Source organism: Canis lupus, chromosome 11, assembly GCF_003254725.2.
Source record: "Canis lupus dingo isolate Sandy chromosome 11, ASM325472v2, whole genome shotgun sequence".
NCBI lineage: Eukaryota > Metazoa > Chordata > Mammalia > Carnivora > Canidae > Canis > Canis lupus.
Genome location: NC_064253.1, coordinates 36153643 through 36180455, shown reverse-complemented (window position 1 = coordinate 36180455; position 26813 = coordinate 36153643). Strand labels below are relative to the sequence as shown.

The 26813-nt window shown below is 36.9% G+C and overlaps 1 protein-coding gene across 22 annotated transcripts in view; it reads left to right on the top strand.

Annotated features, from left to right (window-relative positions):
* Positions 1 to 26813, top strand: part of BNC2 (basonuclin 2) — a 438856-nt gene that overhangs the window by 182827 nt on the left and 229216 nt on the right. For 16 of the 22 annotated variants that reach the window (XM_035697029.2, XM_025432660.3, XM_035697027.2 and 13 more), the window contains one exon: positions 4210 to 4293. The exons of 4 other annotated variants lie outside the window; for them this stretch is intronic. In XM_035697029.2, the coding sequence (XP_035552922.1) occupies positions 4210 to 4293 (84 nt within the window). Of the gene's footprint in view, positions 1 to 3085; positions 3335 to 4209; positions 4294 to 26813 lie in introns of those variants that run through there. 2 more of the 22 variants (XM_025432669.3, XM_035697030.2) reach the window with 1 other exon arrangement.

Below are 26813 nucleotides of genomic sequence, written 5' to 3'. Positions count from 1 at the left end.
CTCTGCAAGAAGCATCCCTGACTCTATAATCCTTTTCTTGGTAACGTGTTTCTATTCTGAAGTTATCATTCCTGTGCCTCTTTGTTTCTTCCTTTGGCCCTTTCCTTATAGACACCTCCTGCCTCATTCAGTTTCAGTTATTTTGAGTAGTAGCTCCCGTTGTGGGGCTTTTTCAATGTTCTTTTCAGAAGTCTGGCCCCTAACAGTTTTTATGTGTGATCTCAGTAAACAAAGACCTTGTGTGAGTGTGTGTGAGTGTGTGTGTGTGTGTGTAGGAAGCCTGCCATATTTCCTCCCTGCCCCACAGAAAATGTGTTTTCTGGAAGCCCTTTTGACACTGAAGTGAATGCCCACTGGCCCTCCCTTGCTGAATTCCCCTGAGAGAGGAGAAAGAGGGAAAGAGAGGGAGGCTTTTATATTTGTTGTCATATCTTTTGTTTCTGCTGATTATACACAAAGTAAGTTGTAAATAGCTCTCTCACACACCATGATTCCTTTGAGGTATGTCCTGGAGAGTAGATATGCACTCAGCTTGGACTTGCCCTGGGGATTCTAGAAGGGTCCCTTTCAAGGCCTCCTACTTCCTATTATAGCAATAGCAGAATGAAATTTAGATGAGTACTAGACAATTATTATCCCATGATTAAACCCGTGGCATACTGTCCAGAAATATTAGCCGATCGGTTTAGTACTTTTTGTTATTTTTAACTTAAAAACTTTGAAAGCAAAATATACTAAGATGCAAAAACGAATAAAAAATTAAAAAATCCCCTAGTCTTATTACTTTTCAGAGATAAATATCACTGTGAAATGTTTTGTGAAAATCAGTGTAGAGACCTTTGTTTTAAAGTATGGTGTCGGGGACTCCCGAGTGGCTCAGCGGTTAAGGCTTAGGGCATGGTCCTGGAGTCCCAGGATTGAGTCCCACATCAGGCTCCCTGAATGGAGCCTGCTTCTCTACCCTCTGTCTTTTTCTCTGCCTCTGTGTATGTGTGTGTCTCTTGTGAATAAATAAATAAAATCTTAAAAAAAAATAAAGTATGGTGTTGAAAAAGGCACTAAACACCGAACATGAAGGAAAGCAGATAAAATTGGAGCTCTTCAAATCAATTTAAACTGTACATTCCAAAAAAACAGTGGTGAGGTACACACCATATTTTATTATCTTAATTTAAACTGGAGTGATGATAAGGGGCTGGGCAATTTATCTTTGCTATATCTGTCAGTCATGTTTTTGATCGCTTCTAGCTAGCTGTCTCACTATTGAGGCTTCTAAATCAAAAGTCCTAATTGCCTAGGTATGCAGAATTGTAACTAATTAGGTTATCAACTTATATATCATTTGTTTTTTCCCTGGTATATTTTGATGAATTAGGAAACAGATATATGTGGTTTCCCCTTATTTTTTTTTCTTTATCCAGTATTGTCACGCAGTGTGGTAGGTGATGTGGGAGAGGATATCGTTAGTGAATCCAGTAGTACAACTGTGCAATTTTAAGTTTCAGTTTCCTTTTTAAAACACAGGAGTCCAGGGATGCCTGGGTGACTCAGTGGTTGAGCATCTGCCTTTGCCTCGGGGCATGATCCCAGAGTCCTGGGATCAAGTCCTGCATCAGGCTCCCAGTAGGGAGTATGCTTCTCCCTCTGCCTATGTCTCTGCCTCTCTCTGTGTATCTCTCATGAATAAATAAATAAATAAATTTGAAAATAAAATACAGGATTTTATTTATATGGATCCTGATAGATTTTTTTTTCCTTTTGGAAACCCTAGGATTCTAAGTTTGAGAGTGCTACCTCATGTCACTAGTGCAGTTCTTTTCATGATTTGTATAGCTGAAACATTCTAGTAGCCTGGCACTGTTTCCTTCCAACTTATTCACAGACCTTTTTGTTTTCTTTCAGAAACTGTGCTTTCTAAGTGTCTGAGGTTATAATTGAGTGTAATTGCCATCTAACTTTCTCCTTTCCTCTTGAGAGTGTTTATCAAATGCATTCTGGGGGATGGTATAAAAGAACTAGAAACTTAGTATTGGTGATACAGTCTAATAATATTAAGGTAAGTGGGAATTGTTTTGTGTACATAAAATAAAGTATTATTTACACTTGATTTGCAATATACATATTCTGGCTCATGAATGTGCTTTAATCAGTTAAGTAGTCTCATTTATTGCGGTCTTTTGGAAGCTAGCAGGGATTGCTTTGATGTGGAATATTCCAAGAATATTTTTTTCCCTAGTTTTTCTGTTGCACTGTAGGGAGAATTACTGTTTCAGATCTCATTAGTGCCCCTCCATATGTCAACTGAAGGGTGGCATCAGCACCAGTCTATGTGTGCCACGACACCAGTGCACAGTATCTCTTCTCTGTACTCCATGTCTTTCTCCTTCCTCAAGGTAGAGGATAGGTTCACATTATGTTGTCTAAGACCACAGAGCAAGTAGTAAGTCTTGATAACATATTTTCTCCACTTCCTTTGTCTTTTTTGTAATTTCTTTCATATGAAACATCAACAAATGCATCTAGAGTGGAAGCCACTAAATGCAACTATTGCATGTTTTTAATTAACTTCTTTGAAATATATTATCCATCTTCTCATTTCTTAAGTTTGAGCATTGTAACTTTCTCGTATGTTAACGTGAGCTCGTTACTTACCTACTTAAAGCCTTGGGTTTTTTTCATTTGTCAAATGGAAATGCTCATATTCCATAAGACTGATGAAAGGAAAAATCCACACTTAAGGTGCCCACATGGTGACTGGCACATTGCAGGTGCTCAGTAAATGTGACCTCTCTTACTTCCCCTCTTGGGCCCCACTGTGAAATTTGTAGGTGAAGAGTGGGTAAGTTCAAAGACAGATGATAATCTATCCATGTCACTTTATGGACATAAGCTAGAAGAAAGAATGCAAAACTTAAAAAAATAGGAGCGGTGGTCCCAAAAAAGACTGAGTGCTTTTTTTTTTTTTTAAGATTTTATTTATTTATTCATGAAAGACAGAGAGAAAGAGACATAGACAGAGGGAGAAGCAGGCTCCCTGCCAGATCCCCAACAGGGATCATGCCCTGAGCCAAAGGCAGACGCTCAACCGCTGAGCCACCCAGGGGTCTTGACTGAGTGCTTTTTTAAAAAATATTGGTAATGCTCTCTGGTAAACTTGCAAAGTGGACTTTATTGAAAAATTTTTTTAATTTAGAGAAGTGAACTGATTCGTGGGTGGAAAGAAAGAGGGAAATATCTTCTAAGGCAGCACACACTTGGCTGAAAACTGATCTCAGCAAAGAAAATTGACTGGCACAGATGATCCTAAGTGGAGTTAAAGCACAGAACAGCAAAGGTGGGCTTTGATAGGGAAAGAAGACAGGTGGGTTGAAACTGATTGATGGATTATGATAAAGATAGTTGTATGATTAACAAAGATAGTATGTGTTTGGAAATAGTAGTGATTCAAAGAACTTTTTTAAAAAAGCAGAAAGCAGGTTTAGATGGAATCTAAGTCCTTTAGTCTTTAAAAAAAAATCTAAAATGAAGTAAGCAGGTGACAGTAGAGGCAATATTTTGGGATGAGATCGACTAAGATAATTTAATTTTGAAAAAGAATCTTAGTGGCTTTCAGTGTAAAATTTTAGGTATAGGGAACATTCTAAATTATAGCTGTTTTGTTATCATTTTCATTACTGGAACAGACAAAATAAGCCTATTAAAATTTAGAGATAGTAAATAAATATTGATAAAGTCTGTGCTAACCTATATACATGAATAGGAAAAATAAACTTGAACAGATATTTTAACAGTGGAAAGGAACTTTAGGCATTAGAGAATACAATGTTTTTCATTCTCACATAAGAAAATTAAGAGGGGAAAAATGTCACCAATATCAAGCAGAGATTCTATGTTTATGTTTCTTTTTCTCCTGTACTTTACCTTCTCTCCTCCTCCCATCCAGACATATTCATTAAATGCCTACTTTGTGCTACATGCTGTGGATACAATGGGGAATAAAAGTTTTGTGGATCTTTTCTTTTTAGAATTTGCCTTCTGATAATTAATAAACTTGGTTATATGATATAATATATTTGGCATCCTGAGTGTCAAAATCCAATGAAGCCATGATGGCCTGTTTCATATCTGCTTCTGTCTGGATCAGATGTGTATTTATGTAGTTCTTAGCAGCCTCCACACCCAGCATCTAACTTGGCCATATTCCCCTAGGTTCCAGTGGCATGTGCTGGCAGAGTGCTGGGTGCAGACTTTTGCCCAAACCTGGAGGAACCAGACCAGAGGCTGGAAGTCCAGGTTGGAGTCTTATTGCTTTATTAGTTGGGGGTGGTGTGACAGAAACAGTGATCCCTGAAGGCCATACAGATATATCAATGCCATCAGGAGATGGACAACTGATTGAGACAGGTGTAAAAGAAGAATCAGGGTAGCATGTATGCAATAAAAAGTCCTTTTCAGGATAAATTCTCTGTAACTGGAGATAATACATATATTCATTCAAGAAATGATATATATTGCAGTGGATAAGAACATGGTTTCTTGATAGCTGGCTGCCTAGGTTGACAAAAGTTATTATGAGACTTTTGGCAAAGTTACTCAACCAAACTGAGCTTTAGCTTTCCCATCTATAAAATGGAGACTTACCACCCAAGGTGATTATGAAGAGTAAATGTTCTAACATATAAACTAGCGCTTAGCATAGGCCCTCAGTAAAGAGTAGCTCTTATCTTTAAAAATCGTTATCATGTGCTTGGTACTGTGCTAGGCACTAGAGACACATGGTGAGCAAGTCATGTTTCCTGCATTATGGTTTAGCTCAGGAGAACAGAAGCCATTCAACTGGGCATTGTAATAGAAAAGTATGATTTAACAAGTATCTTCCCTTTTCATGTATGAGGAGATACATCCTGTGATACAATACTAAGTTTATTAGCAAAGTGAAAGTATTTACTTGGAATTCAGTTCATGTTATGTGGTCTTGTGACATTAGAAGTAGTTTAGTGTATCACAGATAAAAAATAAAAATGTGACATCTTGTTTAAAGATATATCTCTACTTAATATGCCTTTTAATATTTAAGGAATGTGTGTGATACTAATGCAAAGATACTAGCTGAAGTTGTAATGTGAATGGCATCCCACAGATGAGTAAACACATATTATTTTTTAGGACGTGCATTTGGCATCATTTTCTAAATTTTCAGACTTACGGGATGAGCATAGTGAGCTTAGTTTTTTTTTTTTTTTTAAGATTTTATTTATTTATTCATGAGAGAGAGAGAGGCAGAGAGAGAAGCAGGCTCCATGCAGGGAGCCTGACATGGAACTCGATCCCGGACTCTAGGATCACGCCCTGCTCCAAAGGCAGGCGCCAAACCGCTGAGCCATGAGCTTAGTTTTAAAGCATTTTTACTGACTTAGATACCCTATGTGAGAGGAGAATAGTTGTAAGAATTGACTTCACAGTTGCAGTGAAGGTGGAAGTGATGGTAGGAAGAGGTTTCAGTTTTTATGGTATTGGAGAGTCTACCATCTCCTGCACACCTGCTCTTGGCCTAGGGAAGACCACCTGAGCTCTGCTGTGCCGCAAGCTGGTACTGTCTGGGTGGTGTATGGCTACAGTATAACAGAAAAGCAGGTGTGACACATATGAGACATGGTCATGTATTTCCCAGTTTTAGAAACCGAACAGCTTGTATGTGACACATAAATGCAGAGTGATGGAAGACTTTTCATGGAGAGTGGTCTGATCCTTGACCTCTTTGGGTAGGACAAGCTATGTTCTTCAAACACATCACCTGGAATGGCTTGTCATGGGTGGTTGTTGGATAATCTGTTTGTGAACCTTGAGTTATGAAGCAAAGAGTGATGCGTTTTGCAGATGTAACTGTGTGAAATAAAACTGAAAGAGACCAACAGAGCATATTATTTTAACATAGCAAGAAAGAAGATGTATATTTACTAGTTTAAGTGAAACCCCGCTTGTAGGTAGTTAAACATTTGTAGAGTTGACAATTCAGCACAGTCCTTTGCAAAGAAGACCAAGCCCCTGGGCAGAGAAATGAGTCTCATTTTATTGGACTCCTCCTCTTGCAACACCATTTTGGCAGACCCAGTGGAAAGGTTGAATCTGTTCAAAAAGTCAAATGTGGTGAATTGGTATATTAACTGGGACCCATTTGAACATTTCCTTCTCGTTTTCCTCTTCCTTTCTAAATATGACTTCCATACATTTTAATGATACCTGGTACATATCCACATTTTGTCAGTCATAAAAAAAAAAAAAAACCTGACAATATGTTCTTCACCAGCTAACAATTTCAGGAATAGTTTTTAGCTTAGAGTCCTTTCATTCTTGCCATGGCATGTATTCTGGTCTTTTTTTTTTTTCCTAAGGAATGATCCATTTTTTAGTTTTTAGTTTAATTCCGCACTCCAGGGAATTCACTATAGGATTTGCCAGAGGCATCTACTTTTTCCTGCTTGATTTTCAGGCTGTCCCCCAGGGCCATGTTATAACCACTAGAGGATTTGCTGTTTGGCCTTTTGATTCTGAGAATAACCTCTTGTATACCTTGATTTAGGAGCAGTAGTTTGTTTATATCCTTTCCTATGAAGGGGTTTCATTTAGACATAGCAACCATATCTGATTTACTTTTCTATTTTAGCTGACATAATTTCTCATGACTGATGGAGTCCCTTTCTGTTCTTATTTTTTTCCTTTTCACTTTTTTTCTATCACTAAAATTTCAGATGGCTTAGCAACTTTATTACTTAATAATCCCAAGATCCCTGACACTCTTTCATGAACATATCTTTGGTTTTGAATGGCTGTTATCCTGGAAGTCTGTGTCTGACTTGACTTTTTGCAAGCGTATCTGCTGGATTTTTGTGTTACATGCTTGATTTAGAGAAGTAGCTGGAAATCAAGACTTTGATTCACTGTCTAATTTTGTTGATTTTCCTCAGTGGTTTTTGAAGTGAATATGAAACTGTGTACTTTCTTTAGCTTGGAAGGTTGACTGATGTATATTAGCAAAACATTGTGCTGTTATATAATTATTTTTTAGGAAGTGGTTATTCTAGTTTAGACTTCCCTTAATTGCTGTTAAATATTATACTTTCAGTCAGAGAAAAGTTATTTTTTGAGTCTAACTGTGCCTTCTCCTGTATTAAGTTGTTACAACTAACCCAACACAGTTCCTTTCTTGGTTGGGAATTCAAGAAGTGGGGTTGACTTGATATTTTTCATCACTAAAGTGCTTAAAAATTAGAGTAAATAATGAACCAATATTTCAGTACCAGATAGACACAATTTACTGTGGTGTTTCATAAACCACAGACTCCTTTCTTCTGTGAATGCGTGAAGGATCACTTTTTTCCCAGACTTACTGGGGTGCAAGTGTAAATTTCCATAAAATTTAAATGAGGTGCTTCCTGTAATTAATGAACAATTGTGGCTGCTCTCTAGTCTGCATTGTAATTAACCGTGATCAGGCTTGTTTAGTGATGACACTGTTCCTGTAATAATTTGACAAGCTACTGTGAATTTGCCAGGTTATTAAACAACCTGCAGCATTCACTTACGGAATCACGGGGATGAGCTTGGCGGCTGCTGCTAGTTAAATGCAGCATAAGGGTGAATGAAAGCTGCTTATTGAAGTCTATCGATCACCATGACCAGATTTAAATTCCCGTGATTTTAGAAAAGTTAATTAATTTTGTGTGGGTTGTCTTGAAAACTTTTTAATTGCATAATAAATCTGCTAGGGCAAAGCTGGTCATTTTTATGAACTCATAATGAAGCCAGCACATTTCTATATTATTATCACCAGTATGGGATAAATAGAATTTGAAGTTTCTCCTTCCCACCCTATTAAACAGGTATAATTATTTAGAAAACAACAACAAACTGTTTCCAAATTCATTCACAACATTCCTCAAGTACAAGTTCACTCTGTGTGTGTGTGTGTGTGTGTGTGTGTGTGTGTATGTGTGTATGTGTGAGAGAGAGAGAGAGAAAGAGAGAGAGAGAAAAAAAACAGCAGATGACCTTGTGCTAAACACAGTCATGTTGCAGGTAGAGTGAGCCATCCAAGTACACTGGTAGCCTTACCTCCATGGTCACTAGTGCACCCGCCTTCCCCAACCCCCTTTCAGGTTAAGAACTGTTCAAAACGTTACTGTCTAGTTACTGTGGTGTCTTTCATTCAGATTCTGTTTATTGACTAAACCACAAGGATTCCTGCCCAAAGTACCAGGCGGTCTATGCTTCACTGATTTTGATTTTCTAACATCAGCCCTGGGGTTTATTTGAAAAATGTACATACACTGCAGCTTTAACAAGTCAAGTGACTGCATGTTTTTGACCACGGAGTTGAGTATATCTGAAGATCATTAAATGTAGGGGGGTAGTAGAGGGGTGGAGAATAAGTGTAGTAGTCATTGTACCATTGCAGAATATGTGTGTGTGTGTGTGTGTGTGTGTGTGTGACACATGGTTTTTGTCTTTTCATCTTCTCCAAGAGCCAGAAAGTTTCCTGCCGTTCTCTTTCCAGCTATTGACAAATGATTGCCAGATGTGAGATCTTTGCAGTGCTCTTTGCCTCAGCAAACCTGCAGCGATGGGATATTTGATTCTCCCTTGCCCATTTCATCTCCTTTCCACATCTGCCAGGGACACACAAGCAATACATCCCTACATGAGAGTTTAAAGTTTATTCAGCTCCTTTTTCCCTCCAATACAGTGTTTGGAGACAACAGAATGAGGTCCATATGACTGTCTCCCAACTTCACTGTATGAAATTAGTTGTTTATTTTACTTATCTACCTCCTAGTAATTGAACTATTTCATTTTAGTTTCGGTCCATGGAAAATTTGATGCAACTCTAGGAGTGCTGAGAGTTTCCTATTGTTGTCTGCTTGCTGCAAGTATGCCATCATCTCGACTCCTCTGATCTCCTCGATTCTGATATAGACTGTTGGTTTCATAGAACTTCCTAGGAAAGCAATTTTAATAAACAACTGTCAAAATATTAAGTGTAGCATGTTTGTAAAATTCAGTAGGCATTTAATATTAAAAGAGCCTTCTATGAGGGGGGAAATTCAACTTGTTTGGCTTGATTAGCTTACCCTGTATTTGTGTCCATTGTCAAAGTTGATATGGATGAGCTTCTAGTTTTAATCCCAAATAGTTTATAAAAGAGAAAGTACACTGAGTTTGGAGGCATCTGAAAATTAGTCTGTGTAGGCCACACACATAATCACTAACATGCACAGAAGCCTTTTGCATCTGCTTGGAATCTGTATTGATACTGATTTTTTTTTCTCATCTTAGTTTGAAGATATTTTCCAAAATGCTCTTATAGCTTATGTTCATACTATAGGGTGGGCTGACACAGGTGGCCTTTCAGTTTTCCTATTACACTTTTTGGCAAAGAAAGAGGCCCCTTATTCCCTGAATAAGATCAGCTTTTTTTTTAACATTTAAAAAATAATCCATAAAATGTCTGCCACATGTTCTCTAGTTGATGGAAATGCTTTCCAAATTGGAGCTGTAGTGTTGGATTCTTAATGTATCAGTGCTAGTATGTTTACTGTTTCTGCTACCCTGTTAGCTACTCTTAGCTACCTGTGGTTATATGAATTTATATTTTTTTGTATATGTAAAATGATAAACATAAGATAATTACTATTTCTAAATTTCATACTGAAGAAAAATTTTGGTTTTGTTAAGAAAAGAAGTAAATGGCTTTGCCTATTATCAGAATCAAAATAAGAAAGTGTGAAGTCTATTTTTCAGTATATTTTTTAAAAAATATAACGAAACAACAAATAAAACCTAACAAGGATAAAAAAAGCCAGCAGCCCCTGAAATGAATAAAGCCTAAGAAAAGTAGGTAAATCAAAGTCATCAAAATGTATATGTGAAATGTATGTAACTTTTTTGCATATCCATCATATTATATACCTCCATAAACTTTTAAGAAGCGAAACTGTTAACCACAAGTTCCCAAAACGTTGTATGTTTCAAGTGGATTTATCTGTTGAATAGGATAGAAGAAAATTATAGCTGAAGCTATAATGATAATCCATTCAGAGTGTTCGCTCTCAAAAACAACATGATGATTATGGTGAGGGTGATAAGTTTAAATAACAAACCAAACAGGATCCATGTGGAAAAGTTTATATTTTTATTGTCCTTTGACATTCCCTGGGGACTGATGCCATGTTAGGTACTCAGTGGATGCCAGGGGTTGGGAAGGTGGATGAAGAGCTCTTTCATTAAACAACAAGGTTAGGAACTCCTGTGGCAGGAGCCAAGTTCCTCCGAGTGTAGATCACTTCACATAATTTGCCTTTGCTAATGCATTTGCTGGTTTCTCATGCCTTCCTGCTTTTTCCTCAACATGGTTACTCTGGGAGGCAGAGAGGTGCTAAGCAATGGAGGTGTCATCCGGCCTGTGTACCTAGGGAACGTCCTTCAGAGGACGACTTGTCACCAGCCGTCAAAGAAGAGAGTGGCTTTGTGGTCTCTGAACATCTGGCAGCGCTGCACAGGAAGCTGAGGGGGTGTCATTAATTGTGATGAAATAATTTAAACCATCAGGAATAAATGAGGCTGTTAAGCTAAGTTCAGATTCCATTTGCCATGCACATGTGTCTAGCAGCCTGTGTGCAGTTAAAAAAAATTGAATTATATTAGCTCATGAGTAGAAGTGAAACAGATACTGTAAATGAAACAAGTTGTTATGTAGTGATGACATCTTGTTGAACCACTTCACAGAGTAACAGTTTGTAGGATCAGTATATTAAAAGTGGTATGTTATTTAATGAATTTTTATATAAAAGCATTCTTATTGAGGGATAGAGTAAGGACCAATAGTTTATTGAAATTCAGGGTGGGTAGGTGAATGGGAAGAAAAAGGCAAGCCATCAGGTCACGGTGGTTTGGGTAGGTGGATTCTTAGCCTGCTAAGCCAAACTGGATTGATGCATAGCTCACCTTTCTATAGATAGATCTGGCTTTGGGTACAATATTCAGTGCAATTGCTCTATATACATACTCTTGGCAGGACAGTTTTTTTCTGATAACCAACTTGGGATGTTCGTTTGAGAGCTTCTGGCTCTTTGGGCACATCTACATTGTTTTCTTGAGAATAAGGACAACTATCTTTCGCGATAGATTATTTCTCAAGCAAATGGACATATTTTCAAGGCTTTGCACAATCACGAACACTAATTTCAAATGTAATTTCCAAGTACTGTGGAAAGAGACGGCCTTAATTTCTTTACAAAGGAAAGACTGTCAGGTTTGGAATGTTGGGCCATCTCTGAGGTTTGAGCACTAAGCTGAGCAATGGTTTGTACGTTCCAAAGTACATTTCTAAAATAAAAGTCATTCCTTTGTTTGCAGAGTTTGCAGAGTTTTCAAACTTGAATTTTTATTTAAAAATAAACACAGGATTTTGAAAAATAAAACGAGACTGTGTAGATACAGAAAGCATTTTTAAAAACCACCAGAGAGGTAATCCCTCTGTCACATAGAGGCGATGGTCCAGAGTTCCAGCAAGCCTTGGACAAGAGTCATTTTACTACAAACGTCTTACCCTCCTTTGTTCTATCATTCCCCTCTTTACCTTACTACCTTTCTCTTTTCCTTCTTGTGTACCTCCTTCTTTTTTCTTCTCCATTTTCTCTTTCCTTTCTATCATCCTTTTAATTTTTGTTCTTTTATATTTCTCTTCACAACCTATTTCTTTCATAAAAGTGGACTACAGTTCTGTTTTCATTTATAGCCCTAGTTTTTCTGCCAGTAGTTAAAAGATTAATATCTACAGCTACTTAAATTGTAAGATTAAAATTTTTAGGTTGCATTTTTACATAAATTTGTATGAACATTGGTAGATTTTTTTAAGGAATGTGAATGGACCTTGATTAATTTTTTTTTATGAAAAGGGAATGCAGAATACTCAGTAAATCATCCCTTTCCCTGGACTTTTGAGTGGAATTGATGAAAGCCAGAAATCTGTGGCTCCCACTTACCATTTTCCTTCTTACCCTGACGTGAGGACAGCATTCAAATCAAATAGAGTTTCTTGACATCTAATAGAGCAACCAGTAGTTAGGAGATTGCTTCTCTGTGTTTTGATCTTTGGATTTCATTTTACTGATGAAAAATAACAGGAAGATTTGAGTTCTTCAGGCCTATGTTCTTGGCATTGTGGGAAGGATTGAAGGGTTGTGTGTGTGCATGAGACACAGTGTCTAGCACAGAGCAAGTAGTGAATGTATTATTGTTATGATATAAATGTATTTTACTAGCTTCTGGTGGCTAAGATAAAAATTAGGAAGAATTTTTTTTCCTGAAAATTTCACATACCTCAACCATTTAAAGATACTTTAAAATACTCACTTTTAAATAAAGTTTTATAATATTTTTCTATAATAAGGAATCCAAGGTGAACACAGGGAGTTCTTTGTGGTTTTTTGTTTGTTTGTTTGTTTTGAACATAGGGAGTTTTGAACAAAATACCTGTGCTTTTCTTTCTTTACATGGAAGAAATCACTGCATTCTGTAGTGCATTTATGTGTTTCTCAAAACAAATAATTTTCCAACAAAGCAAATGATAGTATACTTAGTAGTTGCTTGTTTTCTTTTGCAGGAGTCTTAGTAAATACTTAATAGATAAAAAACAGTTTCATGAGCTTAAATTCCATCCTTCCTTTTTTTAATTTTGGCAGAGTGTGGACTGGATGACCCTACATATTTTCAGGACCTTTTTAAAAATTTTTCTACTGCCGTTTTACTATTACTCTCTGCTTAAGTGTCATTAAATTCATAGATTGTGTATCTTGAGTTCTATGTATCTTGATTGATGGGCCTGAGAACATACCTACATTCTCTATTCTCTCTCAAAACCACTGGATGAGAGAATGTTATCTAGATTTTAGATAACCAGCTTAACATCAGTTCATGTTGGGAACTGTCAGTATGAATATAAGAAACATTGAGTAAGATGCTTGTTTTTATTTTATGTAAGTTCTTATGTCTTAACAGCTCTGTAGGTGCCTTGTAGAAGGTGGGAAAATGATAGAAAAATAGGAAGTATTTTAATTCTTGGCTTGAATAGAATTTTATGTTTGTGTCAGAATGTGTGCATATATATGGACTTTGTATATACATGAAATGTATATCATTACAAATAGCTAGTGATATTGTTTGAATATTTTGAATTAGTCATAATGAGTAACACTACATAAATGAGGATTTTTGTTGAAAACACATAGTCTACTATTCTTCCACCTGCAAAAGAAAGGAAAAACCTTCTGTTAAGGTAGATAATGGAATCTGAATCTGTGCGTGAGATTCTTTAGGACTCAGTATATTTTTCATATGATTTCATAATTCAAACCTTGGAATTATCTGAATTATTTATATAATTTAATGTCTTCATTTTACACATTTGGAAACCAAGGCCGAGAAGTTTAAGAAAAACTAAACCCAAATTACATCGTTAGCAAAACATTCTCCTTTCTCGATACATTGGAGCCTTGAAGATATTGTTTACTGGTTTTTATTTCCTTAAGAGTTTGTAAGCATTATATAGTTCTTTTCTTACCACAAAATTATTTGACTGATTGTGTCCCTTGTTCTAGATCATCTGAGTGAGGATTAAGAATGCCAGGAGGCTACATTTTTAGGCACCACAGTAATGATGTTAGCAGATTCCCTCATGAAAGCAGCAGATCCTTCTGCCTGATGCAGGAAGTCTGCTAACGTGATGCTAAGAAATGAGATGTTTGGGTCTGGCTTTTTTTCTTTTATTTTCTTGCATGAGGTTAGGGTAGAAGTTAGGTGTTTGACAAAAGCTAGCTCTTGAACATTAAGAGGTGGAAATAGTTCCATCTAAATAATCCCTGTTTCAAGAAGAGAAGTGCCAGGACAGACATCTGAAGAATGGAATTACTTGTGCTTGCTTCGGCAGCACATATACTGAAGATTGGAATTACTCAAGAATGTGTTACTTTTTAATGTTCGATACTTGCCAGTGGAGTTTCATGGAGCACAGAGGCAGACCAAATTCCCTTGAATTTTTTTTTTTTAAGATTTTATTCATTTATTCAGGAGAGACACATAGAGAGAGGCAGAGACACAGGCAGAGGGAGAAGCAGGCTCCCTGCAGGGATCCCAACATGGGACCTGATCCCAGGAAACTGAGATCATTCCCTGAGCCAAAGGGAGATGCTCAACCACTGATCCACCCAGGCATCCCGAATTTATAATTTTTATAAAAAACATCTTTAAATACTTTTTTGAGTATGGTACTGTGTTTGTGTTCTATTAAAAGTGAGCTGAATAGACAGCATCTCTGCTCTAGAAGTGTATAATCAAAAACAAATAATGTAGCTGTCATCTGTTATTATATTAACATCCTACAAATAAACATTGATCCAATACATAAATAAAAGTTTTATATCAAAGACAAGTAAAAACCTTTTTGCTTGTCCAATTAAATAAGTAAATAGACATCCTCATCCCCATACTGAAAGTATCCATGGATGTTGTAAAATGACTAAACTGGAATAATCCTGACACCAAGATAATCCTTTTACATTATTATTCTTAAGGGTTTTCAAAGAGTGCTAGCATTACCATGATGTCACTGATAGCTTATTGTAAGTGGGTTTGGACTCATACAAACTATTTTTATCATTCTGGTTGAATTTTCCTCCCTTTCTAAAATTCTCTTATTTCTAACTGTTGAGTGGTAGTACTTACTATTCTAAACCTGCATCCTGAAGTTGACTTTTAAAAATTTATCCAAGTCCCTGATGTTAGTAGGAATGATTTTTTTGAACTAGCCTTTTTTCTCCCTCTAAATCACAAGAAACTTCATGAAAACAAATATAGGAGCTTAAGATTGATACTATAACAAGATGAAGTTATATATCCAAAAGTCTTTTGAAGGGAATATTGGTAAAAAGAGGTAAGTTATAACTTTGGAATAGATCTCGTTTTAAATTTGAGTAAAGCCAGACTAATTAAAATTAAACACATAAATGTTGGCAGGGAGAGATAGGCATGGAGTTTGATAAAATGTTTTCTTTTTGCAAGCTTCAATTTTAATGCAGGGTATTTTAACAGTCACTTCATTTTTGAAGTGTGAACATTGGGAAGTCTAAACATAAACCCATCTTAAAGTTCAAAATGTTAAAAAAAATAGCTATCCCTATCCCAGTGTAGGTGTCTGTAAATTAAAGCATGTGGATGCATAAATTAATTAAAAGAACAGTTACTGATATAAATCAAACTTATTTGGTACACTGATGAAATGAGCATTGTTTATAAGATTATCTTGTTATTTAATCTCTTCTATATAAACCTGGCTGGTTAGCATTATGAAGTAATAATACAATTAATGTGATGATGGTATACTTTTTCTTGGTACAGGCCTGATCCTGCAAGCCTTTCTTGACTGGGATTTGTGTATATAGAGGGCCATAAGAACTGGAAATTTTAATTAGCAAGAATGTTCCTCCTCTCCTCCGCCAGTTGTGTGCTGTTCACTTTATTCTTTTTGAACCACTCATCTACTGACCCCAGAAGAAAAAACTGCCTTCAGATATTATTTTCTCAAAACTGTGCAGAGTTCATTATGAGAGTTACCTGCTATCTTCTAGCTATATGCTGCTGTGCCACTGGGTCTCAAATAAAGAGAAAGTTTTACTTATAAATGAAGCCATTAGGAATTTCTTGAATAAACAAAGTTTTTTTTTCTTTGATGTGCAAAGGAATTTTGCTTATAACTCCTAGTCATATAAGTCCATGTCTAACACATGCAAGGACATTCATTATCTTCCATGTGAAAGAGAAAGCACTCCTGTTAGCTAGGGAGCAGAAAACAGAAACACTTAAAAAAAATAAACAGAATCCTAGTGCAAAAGAAAATTGTTAGTGTCAGTAGCTAGTACTTGATTCAGGACTTTTGCTGGTATTTTTTTTTTAAGATTTTATTTATTTATTCATGAGAGGCAGATAGTGGGGGTGGGGGGTTGGGGGAGGGGGGTGGAGGCACAAAGACACAGGCAGAGGGAGAAGCAGGATCCATGCAGGTAGCCTGACATGGGACTTGATCCTGGGTCTCCAGGATCACGCCCTGGGCTGAAGGCAGCGCTAAACCGCTGAGCCACCTGGGCTGCCTTTTGCTGGTGTTTTTTGCCCTTTTTTTTCCTGCCTGCTTTCCTCATCCCCATCTCCCTTACCCCATGAGGTTGTTTTCTTTATGTCCCCAGATGAAAATTTTGCTTTTGGGAAACTGAATCAAAGGCGAGTATTTTATTGGTTTTGCTCTTAGATTGCTTAACTACTTCATGGCATTCTTCTATTCTTTCACCTGAATTTGGTAGTAGTGTCTAATAATTCAAGGACTTGTAGAAAAACAAATGTTATAGGTAATTCCCTCTTGATTTACTTTTATGAATGGAGCCTGATGACTGATAATTGTTGTTACTCCCTAATCTCATCTAGAGAATGGATTTATTAGAACATTGTCCTTTTAGGATTATATACAGGGCAGTTATGAATGTATATAATGAAGTCTTAATTATGATTTTATTTTGTCCTAAACAATCAGGATTTTGTTTTCCTTTTTTCTCTGTGTTGATGTTAAACATTTCCAAATTGACAAATCAGATATTTAGATACATTATTTTAAAAATTTTTTTCTGGTCTTCACATGAGTGCCACAGATACCTCTGTTTCAAAGGCGATTATCTGTGATGCCATAGCAACATCCCTGGCTGTTAGCAGAATATGTATTATTTCTGTGGTTTTGTGAATCAGTAACCACTAAAAGATTTCAGACCAATCATCTATGAATGATTTGTTCAGAATGTCCTTAATGAGAGAAACTGTGGCGCAAGACAACCTCACGATACATGTAAGGATACTTTTTCACTGTTACACTTGGCTCTGTTCTGGATTATGCAACTTGGATTTTCAGTCACTGTTGTACTATGCAGACGTATTTGATGGAGTTTGGGTCTGTTTCCTGGGAGCCTTGCAGGACACTACTTGTCAAACTAGTATTGAAATCAGGGGATCTCTGACTGGAGCCAAGCATATGGTGGGACAGGAAGCTTTCTGGGTTGAAGAGGTGACTAACAGTGAGTTTACTGCTTTTCTCTGCTCACTTATGAGAGAGCCTGCTTCTCAGATCTTATAAGGAAGTAGGTTTCAAAGATTTGAGAAAACAATATGAAGCTATATGTTCTATTTCTAACTGAGAGTGATACATATGACCAGAGCATATAAGGAGCTCTGGGGTATAGTCTGGCTTTCTGTCAAATAGAAGCTCTAGTAGTAAAAGTAAAGGGCTATAAGTTGTCCCCTTTGGAGTTTTTCTGAGTATGGCTCTTCCATGGGCTGCCTCTTCTTCTAAATGGGAAGATTTAGCCTTCTAGGTCTTCTAAGTGCTTTTCTGGTTTCTCTCCTTTCATCATTTATCTTTTCTTTTTTGCTGTGAATTATGTCATTGTCTTATCTCTTCCTGTATTTTGGTACATTCAGATATTATTTCATTTATACATTTTAGAATATTTTGAAGAGCTGACTTAACCTAGGTCCTCCTGCAAACAGATCACGAGACACTGACTTACAGGAAGGTACTTTTTAAAAGTAGATTCCAGAGTAAGAATGAAGGACCATGGGAAACCAATACAAAGATGAATTATTAAAGTGATCAGTACTACTCCTAATGGGTACTCCTTCTCACTGGGGCCTTTGGAGACCCCTTATGAAATACATCTCCCCACAAAATAAAAGGGAAATGTTTACCCATTGACTCATTCTTAGTTGATCCTTGTTGTCCTTTGAGCATTAACTCCCCACACTTCTAATTTATGCATATACATCTTCTTCCACGTTGTTAGGAAGCAGGATGCACATGAGGCAAACTCAGTCAGATGTTACTTAGCTATAAAGGGGGAAAGTTAGGTATTGTGGCTGGATTAAGAGGTGAGACAGGATGGAGATGGAGCCCACCATAGGGACTGAAATGTTGTTTTTCCTATGGATCTGAAAGAAAGCCTTGGATGCTTTGGCGTATTTGCTCTCCTGAATCCCTCATTTGTTGAAGTGTGCTTCCTGCATGAGTTCAGTCAGATGTGCCTGTACCTTAACTTTGTTATTTGAAAGGACTTTGGCATTTTTCTTAATAATTTTATATTGGAAATTCTTGGAAATACTTGGAAAATTGGTCAGACCAAAGTATCTGGAATGTGTAATGCATTTCCTTTTCATGGACACAGGTCCACTGCTTTATTCACATTGAAGCACAAAACATTTAGAAGCATTATCTCAATTATATTCCATGTCTTGATTTTGGAATGGGGGAAAGTTGTTAACTGTTTTTGCTACTGTTAATATTCTTCTAAAAAACGGTTATTTAGAAGAATTTTGTCACAGGGTTATTTCAGCCCCTTCAGATCTTCAAAAATGAAGGCCCAAATCCTCACTACATTTTTCCAAAGGACCCAGGAACCCAATAGGTATGTAGTTCATGCTTCTATTAAACCATGACATCTGATAGATTAATGAAGATTTAGGGAAGAGTGTAAGGAAAAACTAAAAAGTAGTCCTCAGTAAGATTGAAACATTATGCACGTCTTCAGCACTTACATGACAGAAGAATCTGTTTCAGAAATCAACTTTTAACAAAAGCAGTTGAGTTACACAATTATTTATTATATGTGTTCTTTTTTATTGTAGTTTTGTATTTTTATTGGAGTCATGGTCCAAAAATTATAAGGTTAACTATTATGACTCATGCAGAGGGTATGAAACATCAAAGTTTCCTACCATCCAGTCTGTAGCGCCTTTTGCTTCTTATAAGTGGATGAACTGATTTTATTTTATTTTTAAAAGATTTTATTTATTTATTCGTGAGACACACACACACACACAGAGAGAGAGAGAGAGAGAGAGAGAGAGAGAGGCAGAGACACAGGCAGAGGGAGAAGCAGGCTCCATGCAGGGAGCCTGACGTGGGACTCGATACTGGGTCTCCAGGATCACTCCCTGGGTTGAAGGAGGCACTAAACCGCTGAGCTACCCAGCTGCCCATGATTGAACTGATTTTAGTTCTTTCTCTGTGGTATATGATTTCTTTCCTCCCTGTTTAAAGAAATACATACTACTTATAGGAATGATTCTTTAAGGGTGGTAGAGAAGACAAATGTTCTCTATTTGTACAGGTAGATGGAAGGGACACTTGGCAAATGAAGTGTATTGCATGGTATCTGACATACAATGATTCCCTCAATAAATGATTGTATTTTATGAAGGTAAAAGGGACAGAAAAAAACCCAGGCAGATTCTAATATGAATTTATAACTATTATAACATCCTCAACCATTTGGGAGTTGTTATCCAGTGAGATGTTATTCTGATTTGCTTTTTTTGCTCCAATTTAGAATGGACATTGCTATGTCAGTAATGAATTCAGTTTACACTGCTGAACTTTCTCTTGGTCTCAGGGAGTTCAATAGTTAGGTGATTTGAGGTTAAGATATCTTAGCACCTTTAGGGCAAAATACAGCCTTAAGGGAGTGATAGAATATACCATCTAGAGGATAAGGAGTTTCAGATTATAAGGAAAATGATTCCCTTTGTGGGCTCTTCAGGAACAGTTTTCTATCTTGTGGTTGGTCATTTTCAATGTATGGCAATTGCTTTCCATTATAATCCCAAGCTCTAATCAATAGATACCATATTATGCAACTTATAGTTACATTCTAACCAAAATATGTCAAATGTGGTTTCTGAGTGGCTGATTTACAGTAAGTCTTCCTCAGTCCCTAAAGTGGATATTATGACTAATTTGAACTCCCATAGACTGAGACATTTTTCTTCATATGAAAAGCGTGTGTGCTGGGAGGTAAGAGTGGGCTGTAGAGATAGGAGGAGCAGTAAACCGCTATGTCAACTTACATACAGATTGATCCATTGTCATCTCCTTTGCATCTACATGGATTGTTGTGAATTATCTGCTCACCCTTGGAGAGACGTGCTCTGAATTCTAATAATTTGAAATCTGTGAATCTATTAAAACTATATTTGTAGCTCTAAAAAAAATTGATACTCACTGGGCAGTTTGCCCAACAAAAGAAAGTCAAAGAGATTATACACTTATCCTAAGTAACAGCAACCACCATGCCAATTCTTCATTTGAAAGAATACAGCCGACCCAAATTATACATCTAGGAGTAAGGGGAGAGGAGAAAACAACTCAATACATCAAAATCAGAAAGTAAATTCCACAATAATGGTTACAATAATGTTTCAAGATGTGATTTCAGCATAGGCCTAGTCATTGAACTAATCATAGCTTAGATGAGTTTAAAAATTGTTTAAAGCATATCCTGAGGTTGTTAAATATGTTTACCTATCTCACTTGAAATCAGAATATTCACTCATATACCAGTAGACTCTGAGATCACATGGGGCAGATAGCCACCTCATTGTTTGACACAAAATAAGGCCCAGAGTGTCACAGAGACATATTGTTGTCAAAACATAGTCTTCTGATTTCCCATCGAAAGGTTTTTCCATCTAGTACTGAATTAACACCGTTTGCTCCTATAGTACGCCAAGGACTAGTGATGTAAAGATGCCTAAGCTGTTGTTTCCAAGGAGCTCTGCTTTATGCAGTAGGTTTAGGTAGATTAACTTGTTATAGTTGCACTGTGATTTTCCCAAAGAATATATTTTTATCTTTTCATCTCTAGAGTCTCAGCATCAACTGTCACTCCTGGCACTTAGGATGGTACCTGATAATTGCTTGATGAGTGTATAAATGTGATAAATACTGATCTTTGTGCTACAGAGTAACAGAGGACAGGCAAACCAAGAAAGCATTTACACTAAATTAAAATTTTAGTCAAGTTCTTGAATAGGTAGTGTTTTTCTGTGGCAAAGAGTGGAGAATCGGCAAGTTTAGCTGAAAGACACTCTCATTTGGTACAAAAACCAAGTTGTGTCCATCTTTGTGACTCCAGTGTCAAGTATCATGTTTGGCCCATTGTAGGTTCTCAAGGAATATACTGTATGGCTTTGTCTCTATATAAACTTGAAGTGCACCTTTCTTTACTTCCATATTAAGATTCTGGTAAATGTTTTGGTTTTAAAACATTTTTTGTTTAATTGTATCTAAGTGATATATGCTGGAGAAAATGTTATCAAAAGAGTAATTCTCTCATTCAATTTAAGTCAATAGGAAGTGGAAAGTACTATTTGTTCAGATGAACCTTACTTTTCAATAATTGAGAATCGACACTTTCTTGGGCTGTTGAAGTGACTACTTCAAATGTCTACGTTTGGCACTAAGTGGAGAGTCCTACTATTAATTTTCAATTAACCACATTGTCGATTATCTTGTCCAGTAACAATACTTCAATTGTTTGCACTGCCTATCTCAGTTGAGTAGGGCATGGGATTAGCAAGAGCCTGATTATAGATTCTATTCTTGTATGGGCCGGTTAGATTTGCAAAGGGAAAAGCCTCTTGAATAAACATAGACAGAGCTCCAAATGTTGGTTAACTGTTAAATAAATGAATGTTGTTATTACAAAGAGGGCTTGGCTACAGAAGGTAGGTCATCATATCCCATTACCATTCTTGGATAAACAACCAACTAGTGACAGTACTTTCATAACAATGTGTGTGTATCTGTGTGTGAGTGAAATGTATTTCTCTCTGAAATTCGTATTTACCTCTTTAATGGAAATAGGAAACCTATAATGTTCATTGTTGGTTTAAACATTTTTCAGAGTAAAATACTACCCTAATACTTGTTCATAAATATTTGAATTTGTGTGTGAATTTTAAAACACTATAAACTCAAGCAGAAAAAATTATCAAAGAAAAAAATGTCAAGTAAAGTGTCCATGTTGAATAATACTGATTACATTAAAATGGAATAGATAGCACTTCCTCAGAACATCAGAATTTTTTTAAAAGGATATATCACTTCAAAAATGTGTGGATCTTGTTTTGATTAGATTAGTGTAGATTATGCTTTATACCAGTAGCAAAACAAACTTGCTGTTTAGATGCCACTTTTAAACTGAGAAAACAGGTCAGCGGCATATGTGTTGAAGTGTTTGGCTACAGAATCACCCAACAAGTCTTAGCATTGAAAGCTGACTTATGGTTTCTTGAAAGGCATTTTTGCTTAATTGTCAAGATAGCTCAGATACTGTTTACTGTGTTGTCAGTTGCGCTGTAGTATTCAGATAATCGAGAGTATTGGTCAGTAACCTTTTTATGCCTGTGTTTTTAAGCTGTTGTTTGTTTCTTCTTATGAGTATATTAAATATCTTTAATACCACCTGTCTATTTTATTGCAGTATTCATGCTGTGGAGAAGACCAAAATATCTATATAGAGTTATAGGAGAGAACATTTGTAAGGGAGATGATCTCTGTCGATGATCTCTGTCGATCAAGGGAATGCCAAAATTACCAGAGTAAAGAAAACAGAGAATTAAAGATGAGACCAAAAACAGAGAGATAGAAAAGCCCTCTGGCAAAACATAGCTCTGGAGGAAAATATGTTAGAAGGTAGAACTTCATAGAAAAAAGAATGAATTTTATGGGGAGAAATATACTAAAAGTCACATGACTTCCTATTTATTGAAACAGAAATTTAGGTTTTATGCAAGAAATAACATCAAAGAAATTATTAATGAAGTAATTATATAAAATTACTGCTGTTTTATAAATACAAATAATCATAGAATCCTCATAAAGAAAACTAACAAACTGATAAATTTTCAAATAAAATGTTAATTAAATAGTTTCATTATTTCTTATCCTGGAAGTCCTCATTGTAAAAATGGCAAAAAAATTAATTTTGGTAGTTTGTGTCTTTTTTTTTTTTTATTTATGATAGTCACAGAGAGAGAGAGAGAGAGAGACAGAGACACAGGCAGAGGGAGAAGCAGGCTCCATGCACTGGGAGCCTGACGTGGGATTTGATCCCGGGTCTCCAGGATCGCGCCCTGGGCCAAAGGCAGGCGCCAAACCGCTGCGCCACCCAGGGATCCCCCAGTTTGTGTCTTTTTAATTGGTGATGACTTTCTAGGAAGAGTTAAACTGGTAGGAAGTATATATTTACAGATTTTTTTTAGGCGTGTTATTTTTTATAATCAAATGCTTAATTATAAATGAAAGAAAATTTGGGAATATCCACCTTTGACATTTATTTATTTATTTATTTATTTATTTATTTATTTATTTATTATTTTTATTTTTTTTTTCACCTTTGACTTTTAAAAAGAAGTTTAGAGGACACAAAATAGCAAAGTAGAGATAGACTGTCTTTGGTCACTGTGCTTAGGAATGCAAATATGATTATATTATAAATGATTTTCATTTGATTTGCCCAGTTTTATGATGTTTAATAGTTTAGTTTAAGAAGTAGTAAATTTGGGGGCAGCCCAGGTGGCTCAGCAGTTTAGCGCCGCCTTCGGCCTGGAGACCCAGGATCAGGTCCCGCGTCGGGCTCCTTGCATGGAGCCTGCTTCTCCCTTTGCCTATGTCTCTGCCTCTCTCTCTCTCTCTCTGTGTCTCTCATGAATAAATAAAATCTTAAAAAACAAAAGAAGTAGTAAATTTTGTCCTGATGAGAAAATTGGCTGGCAATATCAATTTTCATGTCTCCAAATTAGTCTTTGATATAAATTCATGATGCTAGTCAAATATTAAGCACACTTTTGTTTTTGGTGACAGGACAGTTTCAGACTGTAAGTTAAGATACTATGGATTGCTCAATGTAAAAGAAGTTAGAGGTCTAGTATGGGATAGTTTCTATGATTTCTAAGGCGCCTCCCTGATTTATAAAGAATTCCTTAGATTCAGAACAAGGTAGGTATCTGTAGCATTTGACATAATATTTCACTGGTATAAGAGAAACATTCCAATGCACAGATTTCATGTTGATATGCTTACAGAAAAAGTCACTGAATTATAATTATTAGTCAGATGTAAGATTTGCACAGGCAAGTGTATGACCCAGTTGCAGGACGGCATAGCCGTGTACATATTGATCAAGACTCGGTTCAGGTATTTCTTCTTTCTGTAAAAGTTCTCTCAACACCTGTCCACCTGGTCTGTGTTTCTTGCCCATAGGACTCGGTGTATCCCTCTCTTCCTTTTCTACCACACCATCTGTTCCTACCATACTATGTTACAATTGCTTTCTTAGTTATTCTTTCTTAATTTATTTAGGCTTCATGGTGCCTTGATTTGTGACCATGTCTTTAGTGTGTGTGTGTGTGTGTGTGTGTGTGTGTGTGTTTCCCACCACTATTTTTTTTATTTTAATAAATTTATTTTTTATTGGTGTTCAATTTGTCAACGTACAGAATAACACCCAGTGCTCATCCCATCAAGTGCCCACCTCAGTGCCTGCTACCCAGTCACCCCCACCCCCCACTCACCTCCCCTTCCACCACCCCTAGTTTGTTTCCCAGAGTTAGGAGTCTTTCATGTTCTGTCTCCCTTTCTGATATTTCCCACTTATTTTTTCTCCTTTCCCCTTTATTCCCTTTCACTATTTTTTTATATTCCCCAAATGAATGAGACCATATAATGTTTGTCCTTCTCCGATTGACTTATTTCACTCAGCATAATACCTCCAGTTCCATCCACGTTGAAGCAAATGGTGGGTATTTGTCGTTTCTAATGGCTGAGTAATATTCCATGGTATACATAAACGACATCTTCTTTATCCATTCATCTTTTGATGGACACCGAGGCTTCTTCCACAGTTTGGCTATTGTGGACATTGCTGCTGTAAACATCGGGGTGCAGGTGTCCCGGCGTTTCACTGCATCTGTATCTTTGGGGTAAATCCCCAGCAGTGCAATTGCTGGGTGACCATGTCTTATCCATGTTGGTGTCTCTACCACACAGTAGAGTGTCTGGCACGTGTCTGTAAGATGCTGAGTAGGTGCTCAAGTGCATGCATATTGAATGAATGGGAGGACAGAAGAAGTAGGAAAACAATATTATGTCACGGCAATGTCACCTTATGTTTGTAGAGCATATTTCATTTATCTTAACCTCCATTTAGACAACTAGGCATGTGGCCAGGCTATTTAATTTATAGGTGAAGAAAAGGCAGATGATTTGACCAGATTTCACAGGTAGTGTCAGACCCAGTCCCCAACTGCCTCTTTTGAGTTGGTTCTGTATTGCCGATCCTTTATCATAGTGACACAGTTAAAGTTAATGAGGCTGATTGGGACCAGGTTTAAAGCTGAGAGAGTTTATCCTCAGATCAAAAGATATATTCAGCCAAAGACAACAACCACCTTCCTCTTACTCCTTTTTTTCTAAGTGCTTTTACTGCCCCTGTAATTATTTTTTGTCATTTTCATGCATCTGTCACTGACATGAGCACTTAGAAACCATGCCCAATATCAGACAGGACTGGGATAAGGCAGTTTTCAGAAATGTTTCCCAGACCCGGGATCGAATCCCACGTCGGGCTCCCGGTGCATGGAGCCAGCTTCTCCCTCTGCCTATGTCTCTGCCTCTCTCTCTCTCTCTCTCTCTCTCTCTCTGTGTGTGACTATCATAAATAAATAAAAAATTTTAAAAAAAATTTCTCAGAAATGTTTCCCAAATAGAATTTCTGAATGTGCAGTTGCTTCTTATAAAGTCAGATCCTTGTGGTGTAGCAAATCAGTCCTGGGCTAAAGGACAAAGGGCTTAGCAAAAACTTGCTGTAACTGCTTGAGTCAAGACCACTATTTACTGCAGTTGGAGTGGAATATTACTGATCACAAAAGTTTTGGCCCTGTGAAGTTGGGGTTAAGATGGCTGGTAAGAATTGTGGGCATTCTGGCAAAGTCAGCCATTGGAGGAGGAGGAGTGTGCTCATGGTTCAACAGTACCACCAAGTAGTTGCCAGTGACTACCATGGGAGGGTAGACATGCCAGGGGCTGTGGAGGTGTAGAGCTCAGTGACATGTTGCACTGTCCATTGAGTCCACTGTGTGGGATGAAATGAACACTGCCTTCATAAGTCCAATGTTGGACCTTTTCTTGTCACAGTATTTCCCTTTTCATTGAGAAATCATAAGGATGAAGGCCTTATCAGAGAAGCAGGGGATTGAGGACTAACGGAGGGTTCAGTTTGTATGGCAGATCTCTAATAAGAATGGCTAGCTACTTGGATTAGATCCTTCCTTTAGTGGGGATTACCTTTTCCTCTATTTGGGACCATATACTTAATATTGCAGAACTTTATAGCTAGTCTCTAGACAAGTTTCTGTATGTTTAATAGTGCATTTACTCAAACAGGAAATTGCTTATTAAGGCAAAGATTTTTGGAAAATCTGCTTTCATGAGTTCCCTTTCATATTTTCTTCTTATTCACATCTTACACTTTAATTTAAAATTTTGTTCAGTGTATAAGATATCCTAGCAGGGATAAATACATAGGGTATAATCCTTCTTTTTGAGATTTTGGAAATGCTGCTGTTTGTGATTTTTTTTTTCCCTTGTGTGATGTCAGGGTACAGAGGTAGAACCTGAGTGTAGTTACAGAAAGACACAAGTTTAGAGCAAATGTTCTAAGAACTTGGATGAAAATACCAAGATTATCAGGTATCAGAGGTCATTGTGGTTCAGCTTCTTGTTATAGTGTGGTCCAGAATCACACAGCTGGAGTAAATCACCCAGTTGATAAATGAGACTGAAACTATGTATATGTTAGTTCAAAACAGAGCAAGCTGCCTGCAGATCA